The sequence below is a fragment of the Pongo pygmaeus genome, chromosome 19 (assembly GCF_028885625.2).
Source record: "Pongo pygmaeus isolate AG05252 chromosome 19, NHGRI_mPonPyg2-v2.0_pri, whole genome shotgun sequence".
In the NCBI taxonomy this organism is placed as follows: Eukaryota; Metazoa; Chordata; class Mammalia; order Primates; family Hominidae; genus Pongo; species Pongo pygmaeus.
Window position 1 is genome coordinate 53335897 of NC_072392.2, and position 22733 is coordinate 53358629.

The following is a 22733-nucleotide window of genomic DNA, read 5'->3' on the forward strand; positions in this document are numbered from 1 at the left end:
ATAAAAGGAAAGGAAGGAAAACCTGAATGGCCACCTCAGCAGGATGCTCCAAGGGTAGTGTCCAGGTGGCACTGACTCAGAAATGTGGGGGCTTCCCCCACCCACGCTCAAGAGCCACTTTGCCATTTCACCATCTCTCTGTCCTCCACACCCCTCAGCAGCAAGCACACCAAGAATGTGTTCACCATGAAGCTCAAATCTCAGCAGAATCTAGAGTCTGAAATCCAGGGAAGGGAAAGTGTAGAGCTTCTTGGATGATGCCCTGTCAATTTTATTTTAACGAATGAAAGACCAGAAGAAGTCAGTCTTTGAAAGGAGAGGACGGGAGCATCTGCTGGCATTAGCAGCCATGCCATCATAGGACCGGCTCACCCGGACCCGTGGCTACCTGTGCTTTTATATCCAGTCTTGGTTAACCACGGGCCACTTTTCCAGCTTGGAAACTAAGCATCTGCTCCACTTCCTCTCCTTCCTTATTGAACTCTTTCACTAAAAGGACAATGCAAGAGAGACTTAAACTGTTTGCCTCATTCTTAAGAACTTTCAGGAAAAGTTTTGGCAGGGAAGGAGATTTCCCAGCTCTGGGATAGAGTCTTATGGATTATCTGCTGGTTTCACTGGTCTGTGCTGTCCTCCCTGCATTCATTAGGAAAACTGGCCTTGGTTCAAATAAGGACAGGATTTGTCCTGGTGACAGAGAAAGGTTTCTTCTGATATCCATATATCTCCGAGGGGGATGCTTTCTCCAGGCAGGGGCTGTGGCCAAGCGATCGGGGGGCTCAGAGGGCTGCTGGGAAGGGGTGGGCCCCTCTTTCCCCAGAGGGAATCTCCTGGGGACCTCTCAAGCACCCCTGCCCATCCTTTAAACATAAATTCATAAATACAAACAAGTAGGCCATTCATAGAAATATATAAAATATGTCATAGGAAAGGTGGAACTCTCATATGGCAATAATTATGACAGAGGCTGGCAAATGACCTGAGTGACCCAGAGTGACCTGAGCACTGACTCCCAAACACCCTCAGTAGGATGTTCTGCATCCCTGAGACCCTTTCCTGGGTCCTCCTGGGCCCTACCACCCGCTACACCATCCAGACCTCAGGCCATCCCCCTCTCTGTTGACAGAGCAGTCTCCGTTCCTGAACGTGCTGGTCACCACCAACAGCAGCTGCTCCTCCTCCAGGCAGCTCAGCGTATACTTCTACATGCAGAGAGCCTGGACGGCACCCAGGTGGACATAAGCCTTCAGCTCCCAGTAGACACTCTGGGCTTCCTACCCTGCACAGACATTCTGGGCTTCCCCCGACATCTCCCCCAGCCTGGGGCTCCTGTGCTCATCTGTCTCACCCAGTGCCCAGCACAGGCGCGGCACACAGAAGGTGAGTGAACCGATTTGAACACATCATCCTCGACTCTCCTTCCCTGCTCAAGCCCTGCAGCTAACCCATCGGCAAGTCCTGGCTCTGCCTCCAAAATACTGCGTATCCCATGTCCAAACACCTCTCACCATATCCACTGCTATTTGCAGTTCTGTGTGTGTGTGGAAATATTTCCAAAAAATTGGAATGAGCAGGTCACAGCTGTGCCTGGAGGGAATGGCTGGGGAAATGTGCCCTCGCCTTGCTGTTCTATCCAGGCCCACCCAGCTGAGGATAGGGGACCTGCCACAACTCTCCTGGAAGTTCCGGACTCCTGGGAGCTGGCAGGTGAGGACCCAAGAGGATTTTCAGCAACCTGGCTGACCTGGTCATCAGTCAGTCCCACCTTGGCCCAAGCCTCTACATGGCACAGATCACAGCTCATTCCATCCTGGCATTACACTGGCCTGTGCCCTGCCCTCAGGGTCACATCTGTCTCCCAGAAGCCGTGCAACCCTGGAAAACCCAGGTCTAACAGTCAGGTTCCTCCTCTGTGCATTAACAATGGCGTTGATGCCCGCTTTGCAGGGCCCTGGGAGGGGAGAGGGAGGTGTATGCTGGAGAGCTCCCCAAGGGCAAGGCCTGGCTCAGCGTCACTCACTGTCAGATCCTCAGAGCCCGGGGCTGGCCCAGCACGTGGTCACTATTCCCTAAGCGTTGGATTTGATCCGTCAGTGCTGCAGGCAGGAGATAGAGCTTAGACAGACCCCCTGTGTCCTGTCTTCTTTATCTGCAGCTTACTCATCCTTGCCCGTTTCACATGCACATGCAGAGCAGGTTTTCACTGAGCTTGAACAAAATTCAAGCTAGAGCAGCTGATGGATATTGAGGCCTAGATTCACTATCAAAGTGTTTCTCAAACGGTGCTCTCCAGAACACCATGGAAAACTCATTTACTGCAAAAGTTTGAAAATCCCTGCCCACCGGTCTACCCTTGTGTATGAGCAATCAGCTCTACCATTCAGCCCAGGTGTGTGTTTGCTGGACCATCTGGAGGAAGCTGAAGAGACATGAGCTGAAGGCAGAGGGTGAGTCCAAGGTGGGATCTTCGGACAGGTACAAGAAGTTAGGCAAAAATGGGATAATTCTAGCCTTAATAACCTTAGATAATAGTTCACATTATTATTTAGTTAATAGGATTGTACTCAGGTTACATTTCTCAATTTTTTTTTAAGAGCTAAAGTCTCACTCTGTCACCCAGGCTGGAGTGCAAGTGGTGCAATCATGGCTCACTGCTTCCTGGAACTCACGGGCTCCAGCAATCCTCCTGCCTCAGCCTCCTGACTAGGTGGGACTATAGGCACACACCACCATGCCTGGCTAATTTCTTTGACTTTTCTCTAGAGACAGGGTCCGCCTATGCTTCCCAGGCTGGTCTCAGACTTGTAGACTCAAGTGAACCTGAACCTCCCACCTCGACCTCTCAAATTGCCGGGATTACAGGTGTGAGCCACCACACCCAGCCTAAATTTCTTATGTGCCATGGGACTGCAAAACGTCATTATTAGGGGCAGCCGGATGGAAGGTGTAAGAGGACACTGTAGTGCCTTTTCAATATTTCTGTCTAAAATCTAAAATCATTCAACAGGAAACATTTATTTTAAAATATGAAGGTGGTTATCCTTCCATGAGTTTAAAGTACAAAGGCAGGCTCGCGGTGTCATCAGAATTCAGAACGCTGGTCGTGGGTCTGGGGGTACTGGGAGGGGCTGGGCATGGTTGGCTTTGTGATCTTGGGGCTGGTGTGTTCCATCTCTGAATGTCTCTCGAACTGCACACTTTCTTAATAAATTTTCATAAGTTTAACAAAAAATAAAACGAGAATGGGAAGCTTGCTTGGGTTGTTAAGCCTTGGGAAATTATCCAGCCATGAGCCCTGGCCCAGATGCTTCTAGAAACCTGGAGGGAACTGAGAACTTTCCAAGTGGAGGCAGCAGAGGCAAGGCCCTGAGGTGGGAGCGCACTGCTGCTCGTCCCTCGCTCTGAAGGGGGTGCCCTGGTTGGATTCAGTGCTGGGTGCACTGCAGGGCCGGGAAGTCCATGCCCACGTTGTGACTCAGTGCAGTGAAAGCCAATCTCACCCCCTCCGCAGGGTGTTCAGCCTGCCAGCAGGTGGCCAGCTGGTCCTCCTGGGATATGGCACGGACCCAGCAGCTCTGTTCGAAATCATAATGGGGGAACCAAGGGCCCCCTACATCCAGGTCCGTTGGGAGGCGGGGCATAGAGTTCCACTGCAGGAATCTCCAGGAACCCTGAGGTCCTCCCTGAGCCAGGGCCTGGCTGGGTACACCCCGAGTGCCCACAGGGTAGTTGTCTTCACGGACAGCCCCAGCAGGACAGGGTGTGGAAGAACGAGGTGCCCATGGCGGGGAAGCTGACCAAATGGGCTGCTGGAACCGGGCTGGTGGGCCTAGAGGGGCCTGCCTGTCCCCCTTGCAGAGGGTCTTCCCGCCACGTGAAGCCGGCACAGGCCTGGATGCCGAGGACCCTTGCTCGGGTTTGGCTGAAAGGAAAACAGACGCGGTCAGCGTCTCCAGTGAGCCCATGCAGGCCTTTCCGGGCTGGGCCCCATCTGCCTGCATCTCTGTAGTCCTCGGGGTCTCTGTGTGGCCCCCGTGGCCTGACACTGAGGACACGCCTGTAGTCTGCTGATCTCAGAGGGAGGGGTGTGTGCTGCCTGGCGTGGGGAAGCTGTCGTGGCATGGCGGGCGGCTCCTGGGACTGCCCCCAGGATTCAGACTGGCTGGGGTCTTCCTGCCACACACCTTCGTCCCAGGGCTGTTGGGCCTGGGATACGGCCCCCAGTCAGAACTCAGGTGGGAGGGGCCTTGGATGTCACCCAGCCCCTTGCCACCTCACATGGGGACCCGTCTCTGCAGTGGGTTTTTGGGCCCGGATGTGGGACACCCTCTGCCCTCCTGGGCTGCCCAGTCCATGCCAGGACTGACCGTTCCCACATCTGGCTGAACTCTTGGCTCTGGCTCTGGGCCCGGGGTCCTGCCTGTGCCCTCTCCCTGAATGCTGTGGGGGTCAGGGACACCGATTCCCTTGTCTCCCTGGCTCAAGGCTTGTTGTCCTGGCAACCTTGGAGGAGCGTGCACGAGTGAGGGGCCTCTGCTGCTCTCTGAGGCTGTGGGTGCTTGCAGGGAGGGGCGGGGTCTCCCACAAATGGGTCTGGGCTCGTCTAGTTACTTTGAGGGCCCTGTGAGGGGGAGAGCGAGACACCGTGGAAAGTGGGAGGGGGCTTGTTGGAGGGTCTTGCCCACATCCCCCTCCTGCGTGCACAGCACGTTCAGTACACAGGCACTGAGCGCCTGACCTGAGGACCGGTGGGCCTCCTGTACCTTCTTAGAGTGCAGGAGGAAGAGGAGGAAGAAAAGGTGAAGAGGAAGGCCCAGGTAGTAGGGTTGCGGGTCCCGGGCACTCCCCTACTATTGACTACCCCAGAGGGTGACATGGGAGGGGACATGGCACTGGAGCCCACCTGGGGGTGGCAGGTCCTCCTGCTTTCTTGTTAGTTTCTTCATAGAGGCCCTAAGATGCTTGAGCACAGTGTCATCATCCCTGGCCCAGGTGTAAACGAACAGGTTCCAAAAACGTGCCCACAGGCCACACCTGGATGTCTTCATGAGGCGCTCTAGGGACAGGGTGGATATCAGGCCAGGAGAGTTACCTGGGAATGGTCACAGCTCATACCCCGTGGCCACTTCAGTCTCCCACTGGGCGGTGCCGGATCCTTTTGTGGCCACCCCAGGCATCCAGATATACACAGGAGACTGTGGCTGGGGGATGACCTGGGCAGGGAAGTGTGCACCACACTCTGGACTTTCATCTGGGTCATGTGGGGAATGGACTCGGTGTCACAGTGTCCTGCCCAGCCCCCCTGGCCAGACCTCCCTCTGGGCCAGAACTGAGGATCATGAGGACAGTGTGTGGAAGCTGCCTTCGGGCCAGTCGGGGTCTGACCCCAGGGCTCCCCAGGCCCCACTGGGCACACGTAGACTTACTCTGCTGAACCTTAAAGGCAATGCTTGTCATCGGCATCAACACCTGTTCTCCTTCCAGCATATAGACGTCCCACAGGCGCAGGGTGAGCCCGAGAGAGATCTGTGGGGACAGCAGGTGTGAAAGAACCTGGTCCTTCCAGGCTGGGGCTGGTGGCTCGAGCTGCGCACACTGGGGCTTCAGTCTCCAGAGTCAGTGACCTTCCCCATGAGGGTCGCCTGAGCCCTCCAGGATGCTGGGTCAGACAAGGTCTTGCAGCTCCTCATGGGGGGCACTCATTTGAGTGGGGATGTGGCTCCTGGAGAGAGGGGCTTGCCCAGGGCTTGAGGCTTCCCTGAGCCCTCTCAAGTCGGGTCCTGGCCCAGTCTGCCCATGAGGCTGGGCCTGAGCCCCAGCCATTGCCCTGGGATGACCCCTCTTGGGCAGAGGGTTTTGCTTGTGTGTCCTTTGGGGACCTGCCGGAGCCTCCTGTGGCTGGGAATGAGCCATACCCCCGGGCTGGGGAAGCAGGGCACTGCAGGTTAAGGAGGGTCCCTGAGCCAGGGTCTCCCTATGCCTCCTTACCTCGTCAATCAATATCCGGATAAGGCAGCCTAACGAGGAACACTGCCCACATAGATCTTCCTTGTCCTGATGGAAGCAACACAGGTGCTCAGGCCAATGGGCTGCCCTAAGAACCTCCCTCTTCCAGGGCCTCTGAAGACCCTTCCCCTAGTGGAGAACACTGGGCGGTGTCCAGAGCTCCCCACAACACTGTCACCTTCCCACACTCCCGGTGGACACACTGCCCTTTGCCCTGCTCTGCGGGAGCTGGGCCCCCATCCCTGTGCCTCTGTCTCCTCCAGGAGGAAGAGGAGGAGGAAAGGAAACCAACTCCCAGCCCACGGAGAACCCGACGTCCCAGGTCAGGCCCTGGCTGGGATTCAACCAGTCACCAGCCCCACGAGGGGCTCCAGCTCCCCTGCTCCTACAGCCCCACGGGAGGCAGGGCCTCTGGGAAGAGCCGAGGGGACCACAAACTCACCTGATGCCACATGGTCTTGGGTCGTGACGTGGGTACCACATGCTCCTGTTGGTCTTGGAGCCCCTGGACTGTCCCGCCATTTGGGCTGTGAAATCCTGAGAAGCCCCCAGCCCATGATGAAATCAGAGCCTTCCCCCAAGATGTGGAGCCATCAGCTGCAAGAGCTGGGCAGCTGGAGAGGCCCCCAAACCCCAAGGCCTCCCACCCTCCCATCTGGTGACCCCACCATGCGGCCTTTACCCTGGGGAGGTGGGGTGGGAACATTCCCTGGAGCCTGGCTGGAGGTTCTCCTGGAGGCCTCCTGGGCCAGCGTGCAAAAAGGGCAAGTCCTGACTTTGAGGCCACGACAGGGCGGCCAGAACTGGGTGGGTGCTGGGCTTCCTGGTCATCTCCTGGAAGTGGGGTCGGGCCAGTGAACAGGGGATGGGGAGATGCTGCCACCTGGGCTTGGTCGGCCCATTTGTGGGCACCAATGGCAGCAGGAGCCCGGGCAGCTGGAGGGCAGGAGGACTCTCAGGGAGGGGAGAGTCAGCTGCACCGAATCAGAGCTGGAGGGTGTGGCTCCAGTACACAGAGGGTGGCCACGGGGAGGATGAGATGCCCTCTGCTCATGGGGATGAAAGGCATCTGATTTGGGCTTTGGGGGTCAGCCGTGGACTCCTGTGGGACCCTCAGCAGAGACATCCTAAAGTCTCCCAACAAGCTGGTGACACAAGGAGGGTGCCTTGGCTGAAAGCTGTGATCACCTGGCCAGGGTGGCCATCCCCGGGTCTGGCTGCAGGAGGTCCCTGGGGCAGCTGTTCACTTACCCTGCAGAGAGTGCCTCTCACTGGCCAGCAGCTGCACCAGTGCCCAGAATGCATCCTCCTCAGGCAGGTAAAGGAGGAACAAGGCAGCGATGTGGCTGAGGTCCCTGCAGTAGCCCACCTCCTGCAAGAGCCAGAGTTACCATGGAAGGACATCACCTGGGAGGGCTGAGGTCACCTGGGAGGACTCATGTCATTGGAGAGGGCAGAGGTGACTGGAGAGGCTTCCTCTGAAGAAGAGGCTTCCTCAGGATGCAAATTCATTTCATGACAAGAGCCAAGTCCATCAGGCACTTCAGCACCTTGTCCAAAATGTCTGCCGATAGCACCATCCTGTGTGGGATGCTGCCAATCTCCTGGGCTTCGGGGCAGCCCCAGGAGGAGGGCATCATTTCTTGTTCTGAGAAGTGGTGGTCAGGCCCATGTGACAGCAGGAGTCCAGGCCCTGACTCCTTTGTGTCTCAGCTTGACCCCTTGAGACCACTCCCTTGCTTGGAGGTTTATGGCAGTGGTGAGCTGGAGTCCTACCTCCTATATCCTGGTGGGTCACAAATACTAACTTTAAAAGAAGCAACGACACCCCCACCAGACACCCACTCCTGTGAATATGGAAATACGGCCCGGGGACCTCACTGCCGGGAATACTCACCGGGTTATACTGCGAATATGCCAGGAGGATGTAGAATAGTTCCCGCTGCCTAGGAAACAGAGAAAGGGGGCTATGGTTTGGTTTGTGCAGATGCTGTTAGTTTCACTTTGTCTACACAGCCTAACAGCAAATCCTATTTCAGGTTCAGATGATTCACCAGATAAGCAGTGAGCTCTTCAGGGCCTGAGACTGTTGAAGAAATGTTTCAGTAAAATCCACATCTGTGACATGCAAATAGCCCAGTTGTACAGTGACTTGCCTGATCCTTTTCACTCTGAATGATTTTTTTTTTTTTCAGTTTGCACACACGCCAGTTCAGTCTGTGGGTGTACAGTTCCTCCATGGTTCCAAACCAATGTGCAGAGTCTCCCGGCCACCACCGCAGCCCCTCCTGGAGCGACTCCTTCATCCTCCATGTCTCCAGGGTGGCCCCTATGCACCCAGCCTCTCCCCGATCCGTCAGCCCCTGGCCACCCAGACTGCTTCTCAGTCCCTATGGTTTGGCCTTTTCCAGAATGGCCTAGGAATGGGAATCCTACTGTGGTAGCTTATTGGGTCTGGCTTCTTTCCCTTAGCAAAATGCATCTAGGATCCACCCACATTCGTGCGGGCATCACTGGCTCCTTCCCTTTTCTCACTGGGTCTTCCGTTTGAAGGGAGGACCAGCCTTGCTCTCCCCATTCCCGTGTTCAAGGCCGTCCCCGAAGGCTCCCTGTGTGAGTGACGAGCAATCAAGCAGTGAACCTGGCATGCAGGTTTCATGTGGATGTCAGTTTTCAAATCAGTGGGTTCAATATCTGTGACACTTTGGGGACGTGTGGTTCAAGTCCACTGAGCTTTGTGAGCAAATGCCCAACTGGCTGCCAACGTGGCTGTGCCATGTCATGTTCCCAGCAGACCTGGATGAGAGTTTCCAGGACCCCTAATTCTCCTAGCATTTGGTGCTGTCATTGTTGCCTGGGGGGGCTCATGGGCCCTCTATCCTGCCACCCTCTCATGGGTCCTACCATGGGTCCGCATGGGTCAGGGAGAGCACCTTTCACCATTGTGCATGATTTTCTTTGCTGTCTTCTGTCTCCTCAGGATCCTCCTGGGTTCTGGCCCCACATGTTCCAGTCTGACCCAGGGCTTGGAACCAGGGAGGTGCTCGGTTCATGGTGCCGGCTGCTTCCTGGGCCAGGAGAGCTCTTGGCAGCTCTGTCATCCCTCCTGGGTGACCCTGGCTTCTGCTCCACGGAAGCCCCCATCCCTCTCGTTCACTCCATCTCCCCTGGGGCCCTGTGGCTCCCGTAGGCTTACTTGGCTCCATATCGATCCCTGAAGAAGATATGCTTCCTCAAGGTCCCGCTTAAGTCCAGGTCGATCTGGTGGATGTGTTCAGATGACCTCTTGCCCTTCTCTTTCATGATCTGTAGGGCAGGGCCAAGAGGAGGAAGCAGCCTCAGAACAGATGGAAGACTCCCTGCCCCCAGTGGCAGTCAGCCCACAGTCAGCACTTCGGGAAGAAAGGACAGAAGGAAGGTTTCCTTCTCCAGAAAGCTGCATTTTGGCTTGTTACTGAAGCCAGGGAGGGTCACCAGAGCTGAGTTTGTCTGTGGTGACTGTGTAACCATGTGTGCCCAGGGTGCTCATCTGACCTTCGCCCCCAGCCCCCCAGGGTGGTCTTGACGTTCCCTCCAGCTGGAGACCTGGGCCCCTGACACAGCCTGTCATGTTTGTTGTGCTCTGGCTGAGCGTACCTTGTATTTTCTGGGGTTTTTCAACTTGATTTCCTGAATGTTCAGGAGGACTGACCACACCGGGCCCCGGATGTTCATGGGAATTCCCTTGTACACTCGATCTATGAGCTGTGGGCAGAAAACAATCTGGTGTCCCAGGCCACAGGGTGACCCCAGTGAGGACCAGAGCCCGGGGATTCTGGAAATTGTCGGTTTTGGCCCCATGATTCCTCAGTAGAGGTGAAATCAAGTTGGGACAGGGTCTCCCTTCCCAGGACTGAAAGAGTGGATGGACACTCAGAGTCGAAACTCTGATCTGAACCTTTTCCTTCCTTCGGGTCACCAGAGCATCCCTAGCCTTGAGCTCTGGGTGGTCCCAGCCCTAGATTCAGATTCCCTCCCAGCAAGGTGACGCTTGCACGAACAGGCAGGAAATCTGGCGACCAGGCCTGCAGTCCTCCGGGCGAGGACAGTGTGCCACCCGCCCTCTGAGAGGCTGACGGTGCCAGGCCACAGCCATGGGTGCCTGTCCCCTGTCTCTGCAGAGAGTGCTTCCAGAGGCCTCTCCCCCCACACATTACTTTTGTACTGTGCTTATATGTCTCCCATTCTCCCAGCATTTTCCTCCACTTGCTCGTCCGTCTCATCTCCCGCCGATTCTGTCAAATGAGGCATGTTGGAATTAGCGGAGCTGCCAGGCTTCCCAGAGCCACCCGCGGATGCTGGGTCTTGGGCTCTGGAGCCCTGGTGGGACCCAGCTGGAAGGAGCCAGGGAAGGGCAGACCTCAAGGGCTGAGAGCCTTTGAGCAAATGAGCACCAGTGGGCTGACTTTGGGACCCCGGGATGTACCATCCTCAGGCCACAGACACACCAGTCTTAGGTCCCAGCCTCTAGGTGGGGTCGTGACACAAGCATGCAGCCACCCCCAAGCCAGGACTGTGGTTCTCCTTTTGAAAATTTTATCAAACTGCCAAAGTTAACAGCAACCTGGGGTCAGGTCCAGCAGGGACTGCTGCCCCTCCCAGTGACAGCGTGTTGCCCTCACCCACCACCGCCCAGGCCGGCTGCTTCCTCTGCCTCACTGACCACATGCCCAGTCCCTACATCCCTGGACCAGCCCCTCCATGCATCAGGCTCTTACCTTCACCTCCTGTGCAGCCAGAGGAGGCAGCTCCGTCTCACTGTAAGGCAACCCAGGCAGAGCTGAGGACCTGCATGGGGCCTGGAGCCACCCCAGCCCGGGAGCAGACCCCTAGAAAGCACTGGCTCTGTCCCTATCCAGCTCAGGGCTCAGCCCAGGAGAAGGCACAGGGAAGGGAGGACAAGGGCCTTCCTGTGGGTCTGACTCCCAGGAGGGGCAGGACCTGGGAGAAGAAGGAGTGCAGGGACAGCCTGGCCGGGGTTACTGGGGCCCCTGGTGTGGGTGGCGGTCAGGCTGCCCAGTGGGGCTGCCCGCCCTGGACTCCAGGTAGTGCTTTCTGCTGGAGCTGAGAAAGGTTAGCCCTGAGATGGGATGGGGGTCGCCCACAGTGGGCAATCGGACCCTGACAGGAGTCCCTCAGGGAGTGACCACATCACCCCACCAGGGTCAAGGGAGCCTGCCCTGAGACCTGCCCGGTGTACTCTGGGTGTACCAGGGGCCTATCCCACTTGACAGCCCCAAGGCCCTTGCAGGTTCTGACCTCCCAGCATCCACCTGCCTCTCCCTGCACCCGAGCCACACACCTGCATTTCAGAAGTGGCACGGCTCATCAGCTCCCTCCCACCCTACCTCCCCAGGGATCCTCTGTCTCTCCATTTTATGATCCCGGAGGGATGGGCTCCTGGCTGGGCTCCTCTTACCTGGCCCTAGATCCCTTCCCAGCACCAGACCCAGGGTCTTTAGCCACAAGCCCTGCTGCCTCCTGGCCTCACCGTGAGATGCCCAGAATGGGGCCCTGCCCATCTTCTCCCCCATTCTCCTAGGGTTACAGCCTCCATTGTCACCATGCCTTTTCCCCTCATGGGACAGTGAGGGCTGTAGCTCTAGGGGAATGGGGGAGAATAGTGGCAGGTGGGCCCTCAGAGACCTGCTGGACAACAGCCCCGAGGCTGGGCCTGGCGTCCCCTCACCCTGTGGCCACAACCCTCGGATCTCACTGGGGTTGTCTCCAAGTAGACATTGCAGACCCTCAGGCTGCCCTGCTCCTCTTGTGCTCACTTGCCGACAGAACTGCTGAGAGCCCAGGTGCCTGACCTAGCCCAGTCTCCATTCCCACCGGCTCCCTAGATGGGCCCCGCACCTCTGGCCTAACAACAACCTCGGGCTGGACCTGCAGGGGAGCCAGGGAGGAGTTCTGTCCCTGGAAAGGAGGTTGACCTGACCTGGCGAGACATGTCCTGTGTCAGAAAGGCCTTTCTAAAAGCAAACCCATCCCTGAGCTGAGACAGGTGCTTTAGCGGTGAGGGGAGTGCAGAGGACTCACTGCAGAATTCCAAAGTGATCAATGTTGCCGTAGATTCCAACAGGCACAGGCCCCTTGTCCTCTGGCAGCTGAGCTCGGTGTCCCTGTAGCCCAGAGGGAGCCTTGCTGAGGGGTCCAAGGTAGGGTGCAAGGGCCTGGGGGCATTGGCCAACCATCCCTGCCCTGTGCTCCTAGGGAGCCCAGGACCCTTTGACCAGGGCGCACTGGAAGAGGCCTCCCTCCAAGAAGCAGACCGACTTGTACCTTTTCATATTTCATAATGATGTCCTCTCGCTCTTGTGCCCACCAACTATCCGCGTCCTCTACCATGTCCATCCTGTGAGACAAAATTGTCTAAAGGTTACGCTGTACCTGACAGCTTCAGAGAACACCTGAACTGCTCCCGCCGGGCTCCTAGATGCTGGCTGGCTGTGTAAACCCCATTCCACCGCTGCCCCCAGGTAAAATGGGGCCAGACCCAGTGGCCACTGGGATGCTCAGGGCCACAGAGATGCCCCGTTTCCTACAGGGAACAAGATCTCTCCTGACTGCTCGGTTCTACTCCGCTCATCACTTTGGCTACCGTGGCCCTTCAGTCTGAACAGTGAATCCACTTTAGGAATAATGCCTGTTGAGCAGGAGGGTGTTTGGTTTGGGGATGAAAAAGATCTATTGTACTCATGGAAACCACGTCTCTCGCAGAGAGACTGTGGAGTCCACCATTCTGAGCTGTCCCTAGAGGAGGAGGCTTCATTTTCCTGGGTCACTGAGGAAGAACAGTGGGTCCTTGGTCCTGGAGAACACCTGGATTGACCGTCCCTCCTGGGAATGCTCGGGGCAAAAGGAGGGCGAGGCCTCGAGGGGACCACACAGAGCAAGAAATACCTGGGGAGAACCCTAGTGCCTGGACCCCTTTGAACAGAAGGGAAGATAGTCTCCCCTCAGCCAGCCCTCCAGGGCTCCTTCATTTTCCACGGCTGCCCAAGGGCAGCAGGCTCCCCTGGACAAGGGACCATGTGTGTTCAGTGGGACCCACAGCGACCATCAGGACCCAGCTTAGGGCACAGAGGTGTTCTGAGGACCGTCCTATTCACCCCACCCACAGTGGATCTATACAAGTGGCTCTGCCAGGGCCAGGCTCTGCCCCATCGGGATCCGAAACCTGGGCAGATTTGGGATCTAGGGCAGGGAGGTCACAGGGTTCAGGCCTGAATTCCAGCACAGCACACGGCAGGGCTGAGAGCAAAACTCAGGGTCACGTCTGGATTCCCAGGCCGGTTACTGCCTCTCTGACCCCAGACGTCTCATCTGTCGAATGGGTACATTTGGGAACAGCACCCACTCTACGAAGCCACCATGAGGACGAAAGAGCCAATCGTCTACACGGGCAGTGTAGAACGGGCGCCTGGTGAGTGCTCAGGGATGACCCTCCTCGGTAGCTGCCCCACAGACGCCAACACCGCCCCCACCGTAGCCACTGTCCCCAAGTCAACCTGGAGGGAAGAGAGCAGGTCACACTCACCTGATTCTGATGAATCAGCTGGCCTGGGTTATGCCTCTCAAGGGAGAAAACCTTTGAGTCCACAGAGCTGCTCACAGATACCACCGCCTGTGTGTAACTGCTGTAGAACACTGAGGCAGGCCAGAGAGCGGATAGGTGCTAAGCACCAGTGACATTCTGAGGTCATGGCACGCATCACAATGGGGCCTTGCCCGGGTCAGCAGGGCCCATAGTCAGGGTCCTCCGCTGCCTGAGGCATCAACATGCCTGCCTGCGATGTGTTTGTGCACGTGCGTGTACACGTGTATGTGGGTAAACACGTCTGTACACGTGTGTGTTGCTTCTCTGGCCAGGCCCGGCTGCCCCACTCATGTGTGCACCCAGTTCCTCATCACTGTCACCCCCGAGGCCCAGGGCCAGCATCAGAGCATCCATGGGTGCTCCCTAACTTCAGCCCTCCCTGCCCAGGGTGGTCCTGGGATACACATAGGGGTGGAGGGAAGTGACTGCTGCTGTTGGATCTCAGAATACAAAAGCTAATACTATTACCTACTGGTCTTTTTAGTGTCTCTAATGGTATCACTTCTTCATTTGTGATATTTTAACTGGGTATTTCTCTCCATGACCCTTGGATATTCTAGCCAGAGGATCCTGTGGGGGAAGTGCCGGGCACACACTAGGGGCTCACTCTTCTAGACATGTTATCTAAAACCTGGTTCAGCTGTCCTTCCACGCAGGGCCTAGGGGAGGCCAAATTCCAGGGTCCAGAAAGAGCTTGGGATAAAATGAAACTTCAAGGGGACGGCTTTGACCTGGGCTGAGTCTGCCTTTGCCATCCAACTGGAGTCTCAAGTCCTGAGGCAGGACCTCCAGATGCCCCAGTGCAGGGTCCTCCTGATCAACACCTGCTCCCTGTACTCATTAGCAACCTCACCCACCCTACTCTCAAAGCACACTTGGCTCTCGTATCCAGGAGCTCTGCACCTGTAGATTCAGCAACAGCAGATGGAAAATATTCAGAAAATAAATTGGATGGTTATGTTTCTATGGAACATGTGCAGACTTTGTTCTTGTCATCATTCCCTAAAGAATACAGTGTCACGACCATTCATGTAGCATCTGCATTGTATTACATATCATAAATATTCTAGTAATGGTCTAATGTCTACGGGAGGATGTGCATAGCTTATACGTAAATACCAGGCCATGTTATATCAGAGACTTGAGCATCCACGGATTTTGGCATTCCCAGGGACCCTAGAACTAATCCTCCATGGATACCAAGGGATGACTGTATATACTCACTCAGGAAGGCTTCTCATTGGAGGAAGGGCCGAGTTCAGGACAGACAGGGACATCATCCCTGGACTACTGTCCATCCATCCATTCATCCATTGGCACCACCCTCTAGGACTGTCCCAACGACAGCCCTAGCAAGTGGAGACAAGAAAAAAGCCTGGCTCAAATGGTACAGCTTTGAGGTCTTGGAAGCTGCACCAAGACTGGTACTCATACTGGTGATGTTGCACCAGTATGAGAATAGTGGGTCAGTTTCCTCCAGGATCCAGAAAGCGTATCAGGCAGGTTTGGGGAGAGGAAAGGAGCACGGCCTCTCCAGCAGCCACAAAGGCCTGCAGTAGGACGGGGCTGGGGCTGGGGCTGCAGCTGCGGCTGGCCCTGTTTATCACTTGGGCCTCATGAGGGGAAAAGAAAGAACAGGGGGCAGAGGAGGAGCATGGAGGCAGCTGGCTGCCTAAGGAGAAGGTGCCTCAGAGAAGGGTTATTAGTTTGTTTTCACACTGCTATAAAGAAATACTTGAGACTAGGTAATTTATAAAGGAAAGAGGTTTAATTGACTCCCAGTTCAGGGAACCTACAGTCATGGCAGAAGGCGAAGGGGAAGCAGGCACCTTCTCCACAAGGCGGCAGGAGGGAGTGAGTGGAGAACCAGGAAGTGCCACACTTTCAAACCATTAGCTCTCCTGAGAACTCCCTCACTATCAGGGGAGCAGCAGGGGGGAAAGTGTCCCCAGATCCCATCCCCTCCCACCAGGTTCCTCCCTTGACACAGGAGGATTACAATTCCAGATGAGATTTGGGTGGGGGCATAGAGCCCAACCTGTGAGGGTCTCAATCTATCTTGCAGCTCCCCTGGGGCTGAGGCTGAGTACAGATCTGCTGGCCCTGCTGTACAGCACGCGGGGACTCTGCCTGTGTGCCGCCATCTGCTGCTTCCTGGGGGTGGTTGTTGCTTCCTCAAGAGGAGGGTGGATCTGCTCTCCTACCCACCTCTCTCCAAGGCCTTGTGGAGCCCTGGCCATGTCCTCCCCGGGTAAGAGCAGGAAACCGGTCTCCTTGCTCTTCTTGCTGCTTGGTTGACAATCCTGGGGTCATCCATAGGCCCCATCACTGTTCCCGCTTCTAAATGGAGAGTATTTTGGCACATCTTCCTGGCGGAGTCCGGGGCCTCATCCCTGTTATTTATTCTAGCTTGGTAAAGCCAGGTTAAGACATCTGGGCAAGGAGATAGTAGAGTGGCCCCCAAGAAAGGTGGGTGGTGGCCGCTGGCCTTTGGGCTTGCCTGGAGCTGGGTAGGAGGGGGCAAGGTTACCAGGAAGCAGGGCTGTCAGGGCCAAAATTAGGAGGCGGTAATAATGCTGGTGCGGGGACAGGGCTGTGTGGTTGGCTTGGGGTGGGGCATGAGAGCCAAGGTTTGTCAGCACGCAGAGGGGTGGCTGACCCATGGACTAGGGGCTGTGGAACCCAGTGGTTGCCCTTAGTTCCTGGATCCTGGGAGACTTCTGCAGCCTGGGTGTGGGACAGCCTAGGGGTGGAGGTGGGGCAGACAGGGGTAGGGGTGGGAGAGGAGGCCTTGCATGGCAGGGTGCAGGGTAGGAAACCAGCCAGGGGCCAGTTTGCATTGGCGGCTCCCATCCCCATCCCCACCCCCAAGCCCACCCCTACCCCCACCCTGCTGCAGAGTCGGGCCTGGGCTGCTGTCCTCTGCTTTGGCCTCAGCAGATCACACGATGGAAGCTGGCAGCCCTGTGGGCACCACTCAAGCCAGCTGTGACCTGCGGTTTCTATTTCCTGGAGTGTGGGGTGCCCACCAAGGAGAGCACAGGCACACCACACACCCCTCATTTTGAGGATGCTGGGAGGTGGGGACCAAGGTCCTGCAGCCCTCTGCTTGCGCTGTGAAAGGTAGCCTAGGATTCCTGTGTCCACCCATCCACGTGGGGCCCCAGGAGCCTGAACAGTGGCAGGCAGAGAGATGGGGAGGGAGAGAGAAGTGGAAAAGAAGGAGAGAGAAAGAGAGATGGGGAGAAGGAGTGAGGGAGAGAGAGGAAGAGAGATAAGGAAAGAGACAGAGGAGGCTGAGAGGAAAAGGAGCAAGAGATAGGGAGAGAGACACAAAAGGCAAAGAGAGAGACAGGAAGAGACGAGCGTGAGTAGGAGGTCGGGTCACTCTCGATCCCAGTCCCCAGTGAAAACCGTAGGTCGCCATCACCTAACTACGCATGCAATAAAGTCTTCTGCCTGCTGCTTACGGCCCGAGAACCCCTTCTCCGAGAGAATAAAATCTTTGACCATTGCCCTTTCTCACCGGAGTTTGCTTGGGTCTTCTGATGAAGTGTGATGTCTGACCCATCGCCTTCCTGGGCTCAAGGATCCATGAAAAGCCGACGCCTCTTTTGGGGAGGCTCTGCAGTGCCTTCATCTCACTAGGCTCCCCAGGAAGCTTGCGAACTTGGCTTGAGCCCTAAGCAGCCGAGCATGTGCCGGGCCTCTGCTTCTCTCTTTCAGTAACAGGGAGAACCAAGAAAGAGACTGAAGCATGGTCTGCAGAGAAGGCACTTGTGCAAACACCAGGAGAATGAGGGGCCTCAGTTGTCTTCATTTCTCCTAAAAACATGCATTTCCTCCCAGGCCACCCAAGTGAGGGCATGAAGCACAGCGTGTGTGTGTGTCTGTGTGTGTGCGCATTTATATGCATGTGTACGTATGTATGTGTGTGTGTGCAGGTATATACATGGGAATGTATTTATGTATGTGCATCTGTGTGCATGTGTGTGTGCAAGTATATGCATGTGTATGTATGTGTGTGTGTGTGTGTGTGTGTGTGTGTGTGTGTGTTGCAGGGCCTTACAGTGGGCAGGATGTAGGAGGGCAGCTGCAGCTCCAAGCTGCAAGTCTTTCTGATAGAATGGTTAAGATTCCCTGGACCACAGAAAGAGTGTTTTCATTTGCACCTATTTTTATTAGCATTTAAACCTGTATACTTCGTAGCATGTAAAGCTTAAGTTGCTTGACTATTCTTAGAAACGTTTTCACCAGCGGTCCCCAAACTTTTTGGCACCAGAGAGCAGTTTTCTTGAAGACAACTCTTCCACGGACCTGGGAGAAGGGGAAGGGATGATGCAGAGATGATTCAAGCCCATTACATTTATTGTGTGCTTTATTTCTATGATTATTTCACTGTAATATATAATGAAATAATTACACAACTCACCATAATATAGAATCAGTGGGAGCCCTGAGCTTGTTTTCCTGCAACTACATGGTCCCATCAGGAGGTGATGGGAGATAGTCACAGATCATCAGGCATTAGGTTCTCATAAGGAGCACGCAATCTGGATTCTTGGCATGCTGAGTTCACAGTTGGGTTCTATGAGAATGTAACGGCACCACTCATGTGACAGGTGGCAGAGCTCATGCGGTAATGTGAGGGATGGGGAGCAGCTGTTTCTACAGATGAAGCTTTGCTCCCTGGCTGGCTGCTCACCTCCTGCTGTGCAGCCTGGTTCCTAACAGGTGGGGACCCCTGATTTACCCAGTAAGATAAACACATTTTTATGTCAATTGAAATTATTCACCCTGCACCACCCAAAATTATCTTGCATACCTCACCCACCCAAGGGTCCCGTAGCGCACTTTGGGAGCTGTAGACAGTAAGCCTGGAGCTCCACTGAGCATTCCATCTCTCCACCATCTGTGGGCTAACAGGCTGTGTTAGTTTCCTAGGGCTGTTTTACAGTACCACAGACTGGGCACCTTTAACAACAGAATGTTACTGTCTCACAATACTGGAGGCCAGGGGTCCAAGATCAAGGTGTCATCAGGGTGGGTATTCGTTTTCCACTGGACTGTTGATACATTCTTAGAAGGTTTTTGGTTGCTGTTCACATTAATTTCTCTTCCTTTCTGCAATTGTTCTCTTTCAGTACTCCCTGATATTTTTCTTCTTGAAGAAGTAGCTAGTTAATTTTGTATTTTAAAATTCTTCCCCTCACCCCAAGAACTTCTGCCTTTATAATTGGCTCTCTCTTCATATTTATTTTATACAAGATATGTGGCTGATTACATTGTCTCTGTCTGTACAGATGGAGAGTTAAGGAATAAAGAGGACAGACAGACTAGATTACTTCAAACACTGAAATGCTATGATTTGTCCGAAGTCATACACGCATTATCTGACCAGACATGTGCTTTTTCTCTGGAAGCATTTTGTCATTTGGAATCAGATAGGTCTTCTGAATCTACCTTAATGAAATTGACAACTTTCAGAGGTTTTCAGTGGTGAAGAGAAACTTGGACAAGGAGATAACTTCCACAAACAGAAAAAGCCTCGTCTCTTCTGGATTCCTTTAATGCCAGTGGTCATCACCAGGGGCAGATTAGCCACCTTTTCCCCAGGCTGGGACCTCCACCTTCTCCTCTACAGGTGTATCACCTTAGAAATCTTCTGCATCTCACTGTCACCCAACACATTTTCTCCTTCCAAGCCTCTGCAGTCTCACGAGTTTGTCTGTATTTTTCTTCTCATAACCTACCTTGCTACCCTAGCCAGCCTGGATCTCATAGGAGATTAACGGAAATACTCCCAGCATTGGGCCTTTCCTGTGCCCCCGTCTTCCTGCTGTATCCTGGCAAAATGTCAGCCCAAATCCACAGTCTGTTGTTCTACTTCTGTATCTGAGGGCTAAAGAAAAAGCACCTAGTCATACAGATTAACCCTGTTTTAAAGTAACTATTATGTATTTTCAACCTCATCTGAGTACTCAGCCTTGCCTGATGCCTTTTGCTCGCCCAGCCCTGTTTAGTTCTCTCATTCTCTTCAACATCTTTAGCAAATCTTCTGCTTCCCCCTTCCCCATCTTGACCTTCTTGTCTCTTCACCTGATACAGAGGTTCTTAGCTCCTACTTCATCGAGAATTTTAAGGTTTTGCTGTCTTCTATAAATTGACCTATAGGAGTATCCCTCTTCACCCCATTCCTATGGTTTTCAGGGGATGGAATATTTGTCCTGAGAAGGCCAATACATCCGTGGGACAGGTGTCTCTATCCCCATTTGCTACATAAGTATTCGACTTCAGCCATCCGGTACACTGGCTCTGTCTCTGGTTTCACCTGCTGTCTCTGTGTCAGCACTCATTTCCACTTTAGCCCATTGACTTCTTCCCTCACAACATTACTGAACTTGTCAATAGGCACATCAGTGATCTCCTGCATGCCAAGTCTCATGGACATTTTTCTTCATGTTGTTTGACTGCTGCTCTGCCTGACTGGATATTATAATCTCCTGTCCTTGAAACCCTAGGCTACTGTAGCACTACATTTTACTGGTTCTCCGCTTACCTTCGTTATATCTCTTTTGTTTTCTTTTTTCCCAGATCCCTCCAGATGTGGCCTAGGAATCCTTTTAAACACAGTGCTCCAGGCAGAAATTAGTTGGAGGTAGTTCACAAGATGCAATTTATTTGCCATCCACCCTTGCATTTCAGCTCCATTGTTTGTCCTTGCCATGCATATCTATAAAAACACTTTCTCCTTCCCAGAGATGGCAGCTAACAAGACCTAGCAAAGAGAAATGGGAATTTTCATTCACAATTTCATAGGGAAAGCAATTGGCAAGATTATTTTACTGCCGAGGGTAATAAAATTAATGAGAGAGTTGAAGAAAGAGGCACGAATTCTGAAACTGTCTAGAACCATCTAAGAGGTAAAGCTGAGGAGTTTTATCCATATTTGTAGGCTGTGATTATTTTCATAGAAGTACTCTCTGATTTATGGGTATGTCACTGATTACCACCAGAATTGCAGATGGGGCACATTAAGCACATCAGCATAAAAATCCTTGACATTTTGGCCAGGCGTGGTGGCTCATGCCTGTATTCTCAGCACTTGGGGATGCTGAGGTGGGCGGATCACAAAGTCAAGGGTACGAGACCAGCCTGACCAACATGGTGAAACCCCGTCTCTACTAAAAATATGAAAGTTAGCCAGGTGTGGTGGCACGTGCCTGCAATCCCAGCTACTCGGGAGGCCGAGGCAGGAAAATCGCTTGAACCTGGGAGGTAGAGGTTGCGGTGAGCCAAGATCTCACTGCTGCACTCCAGCCTGGGCAACAGAGGGAGACTGTCTCAAAAATAAAATAAATCAAAAAGATCCTTGACATTTTAAAAATACCTCTGGCAGGGTTTCAGTGTAGTCGTGATATTGAAAATATTACCATGATTTGTCAGTTTCTTAAGTATAATTTTGTTTAGTCACATGTATGATAAGAACATACAGACTTCTTGCTGGGGGCATTGGCTCATGCCTGTAATGCCTGTAATCCCCACTACTCAGGAGGCTGAGTCGGGAGAATTGCTTGAGGTCAGGACTTTGAGACTAGCCTGGACAATAGAGCAAGACTCTGTATCTTACAAAAAACATAATCATAAATAGATTTCTTGGTTTGTGGGGTTAACTTTTTAAATTTTCCTCTCATTAATTTGCCACATTTTTTCAAAATTTTTTGAGATGGAGTCTCACTGTGCCACCCAGGCTGGAGTGCAGTGGCACGATCTCGGCTCACTGCAATCTCTGCCTCTCAGCTTCAAGCGATTCTCCTGCCTCAGCCTCCCGAGTAGCTGGGACTACAGGCATGTGTCACCACGCTCGACTAATTTTTTGTATTTTTTTAGTAGAGGTGGGGTCTCACCATGTTAGCCAGGATAGTCTCGATCTCCTGACCTCGTGATCTGCCTCCTTGGCCTCCCAAAGTGCTGGGATTACAGGCGTGAGCCACCATGCCTGGTCTAATTTACCACTTTTATCTGACTAAGATACCTTAACTTTATTTATTCCTTGGATTGGTAATATAGTGAAATGATTAGGGCAGGGTTTTGAAACCAGAGAGATCTGGGTTCAAATCCTGGTGTGGGCTGTAGATGTTGGGGGCAATGGCCTTAAATCCTCTGACTTTCCAGTGATTTTTCAATGGGTAAAATAACACTTACGTTGTGGAATGTTGCAAAGATTAGAGAGGATGTATATAAAATGTTTACCTATTACAGTGCTTGATATGTAGAAGATGAATTCTAAAATTACACCGACCCATTTTGCCCACTGCAGCTTTAGAATAGAAAAGTATACTCATACATTAGAATTGTGCACCTAGAGCTAAGTAACTCCAGCCCTGTGAAACCCTTCGATGCCAAAATGGCGTGTAGGACTAGATAGATGAATGTCACCTGACCTTGAATGTCTATTAAAACTCACTGTGTTGGGCCGGGCGTGGTGGCTCACGCCTGTAATCCCAGCACTTTGGGAGGCCGAGGTGGGCAGATCACGAGGTCAGGAGATGGAGACCATCCTGGCTAACACGGTGAAACTCCGTCTTTACTAAAAATATAAAAAATTAGCCGGGCATGGTGGCGGGCGCCTGTAGTCCCAGCTACTAGGGAGGCTGAGGCAAGAGAATGGCGTGAACCCGGGAGGCGCAGCTTGCAGTGAGCCGAGACCGCGCCACCACACTCCAGCCTGGGCGACAGAGCGAGACTCGGTCAAAAAAAAACAAAAAACAGAAAAAACCAACCAAACAAAAAAACCACCTCACTGTATTTTATTATTATTATTTTGGAGATGGAGTCTTGCTCCGTCACCCAGGCTGGAGTGCAGTGGGGTGCAATCTTGGCTCACTGCAACCTCTCCCTCCCAGGTTCAAGGGGTTCTCCTGCCTCAACCTCCCGAGTAGCTAGGATTACAGGCACCTGCCACCATGCCCAGCTAATTTTTTGTATTTTTAGTAGAGATGGGGTTTTGCCATGTTGGCCAGCCTGGTCTCCAACTCCTGACCTCAGGTGAACCACCCGCCTCGACCTCCCAGAATGCTGGGAT

General features: G+C 53.7%; 1 protein-coding gene and 1 long non-coding RNA gene across 2 annotated transcripts; both read right to left on the reverse strand.

The window, feature by feature from the left end:
- Positions 1–2996: 2996 nt before the first annotated feature.
- Positions 2997–17350, reverse strand: LOC129016585 (TBC1 domain family member 3G-like). Its single transcript, XM_054455957.2, has 16 exons — positions 17175–17350; positions 14873–14997; positions 12331–12403; positions 12088–12170; positions 10764–10803; positions 10203–10280; positions 9643–9750; positions 9203–9312; positions 7904–7952; positions 7258–7378; positions 6449–6543; positions 5989–6054; positions 5427–5526; positions 4904–5056; positions 3487–3922; positions 2997–3443 (listed from the first exon to the last, which is right to left on the reverse strand). The coding sequence occupies exons 1-16, from the start codon at positions 17286–17288 to the stop codon at positions 3311–3313; spliced, it is 1884 nt and encodes a 627-aa protein (XP_054311932.2). The 5' UTR covers positions 17289–17350; the 3' UTR covers positions 2997–3310.
- Positions 17351–17807: 457 nt separating this feature from the next.
- On the reverse strand, positions 17808–18473 carry LOC134738638 (uncharacterized). Its single transcript, XR_010124523.1, has 2 exons — positions 18081–18473; positions 17808–17965 (listed from the first exon to the last, which is right to left on the reverse strand). It is a non-coding gene; the product is annotated as an uncharacterized LOC134738638 (long non-coding RNA).
- Between the last annotated feature and the right edge of the window lie 4260 nt (positions 18474–22733).

Bases quoted from the DNA above. Each gene is read 5' to 3' on its own strand.
- LOC129016585 (XM_054455957.2), bottom strand. From the start codon at position 17,288: ATGAAGGCACTGCAGAGCCTCCCCAAAAGAGGCGTCGGCTTTTCATGG. The intron at 10,281-10,763 runs GTAAGAGCCTGA...CTCATTTGACAG, and splicing joins TGGCTGCACAGGAGGTGAAG to AATCGGCGGGAGATGAGACG. The intron at 5,527-5,988 runs GTAAGGAGGCAT...CTGTCCCCACAG, and splicing joins TCCGGATATTGATTGACGAG to ATCTCTCTCGGGCTCACCCT.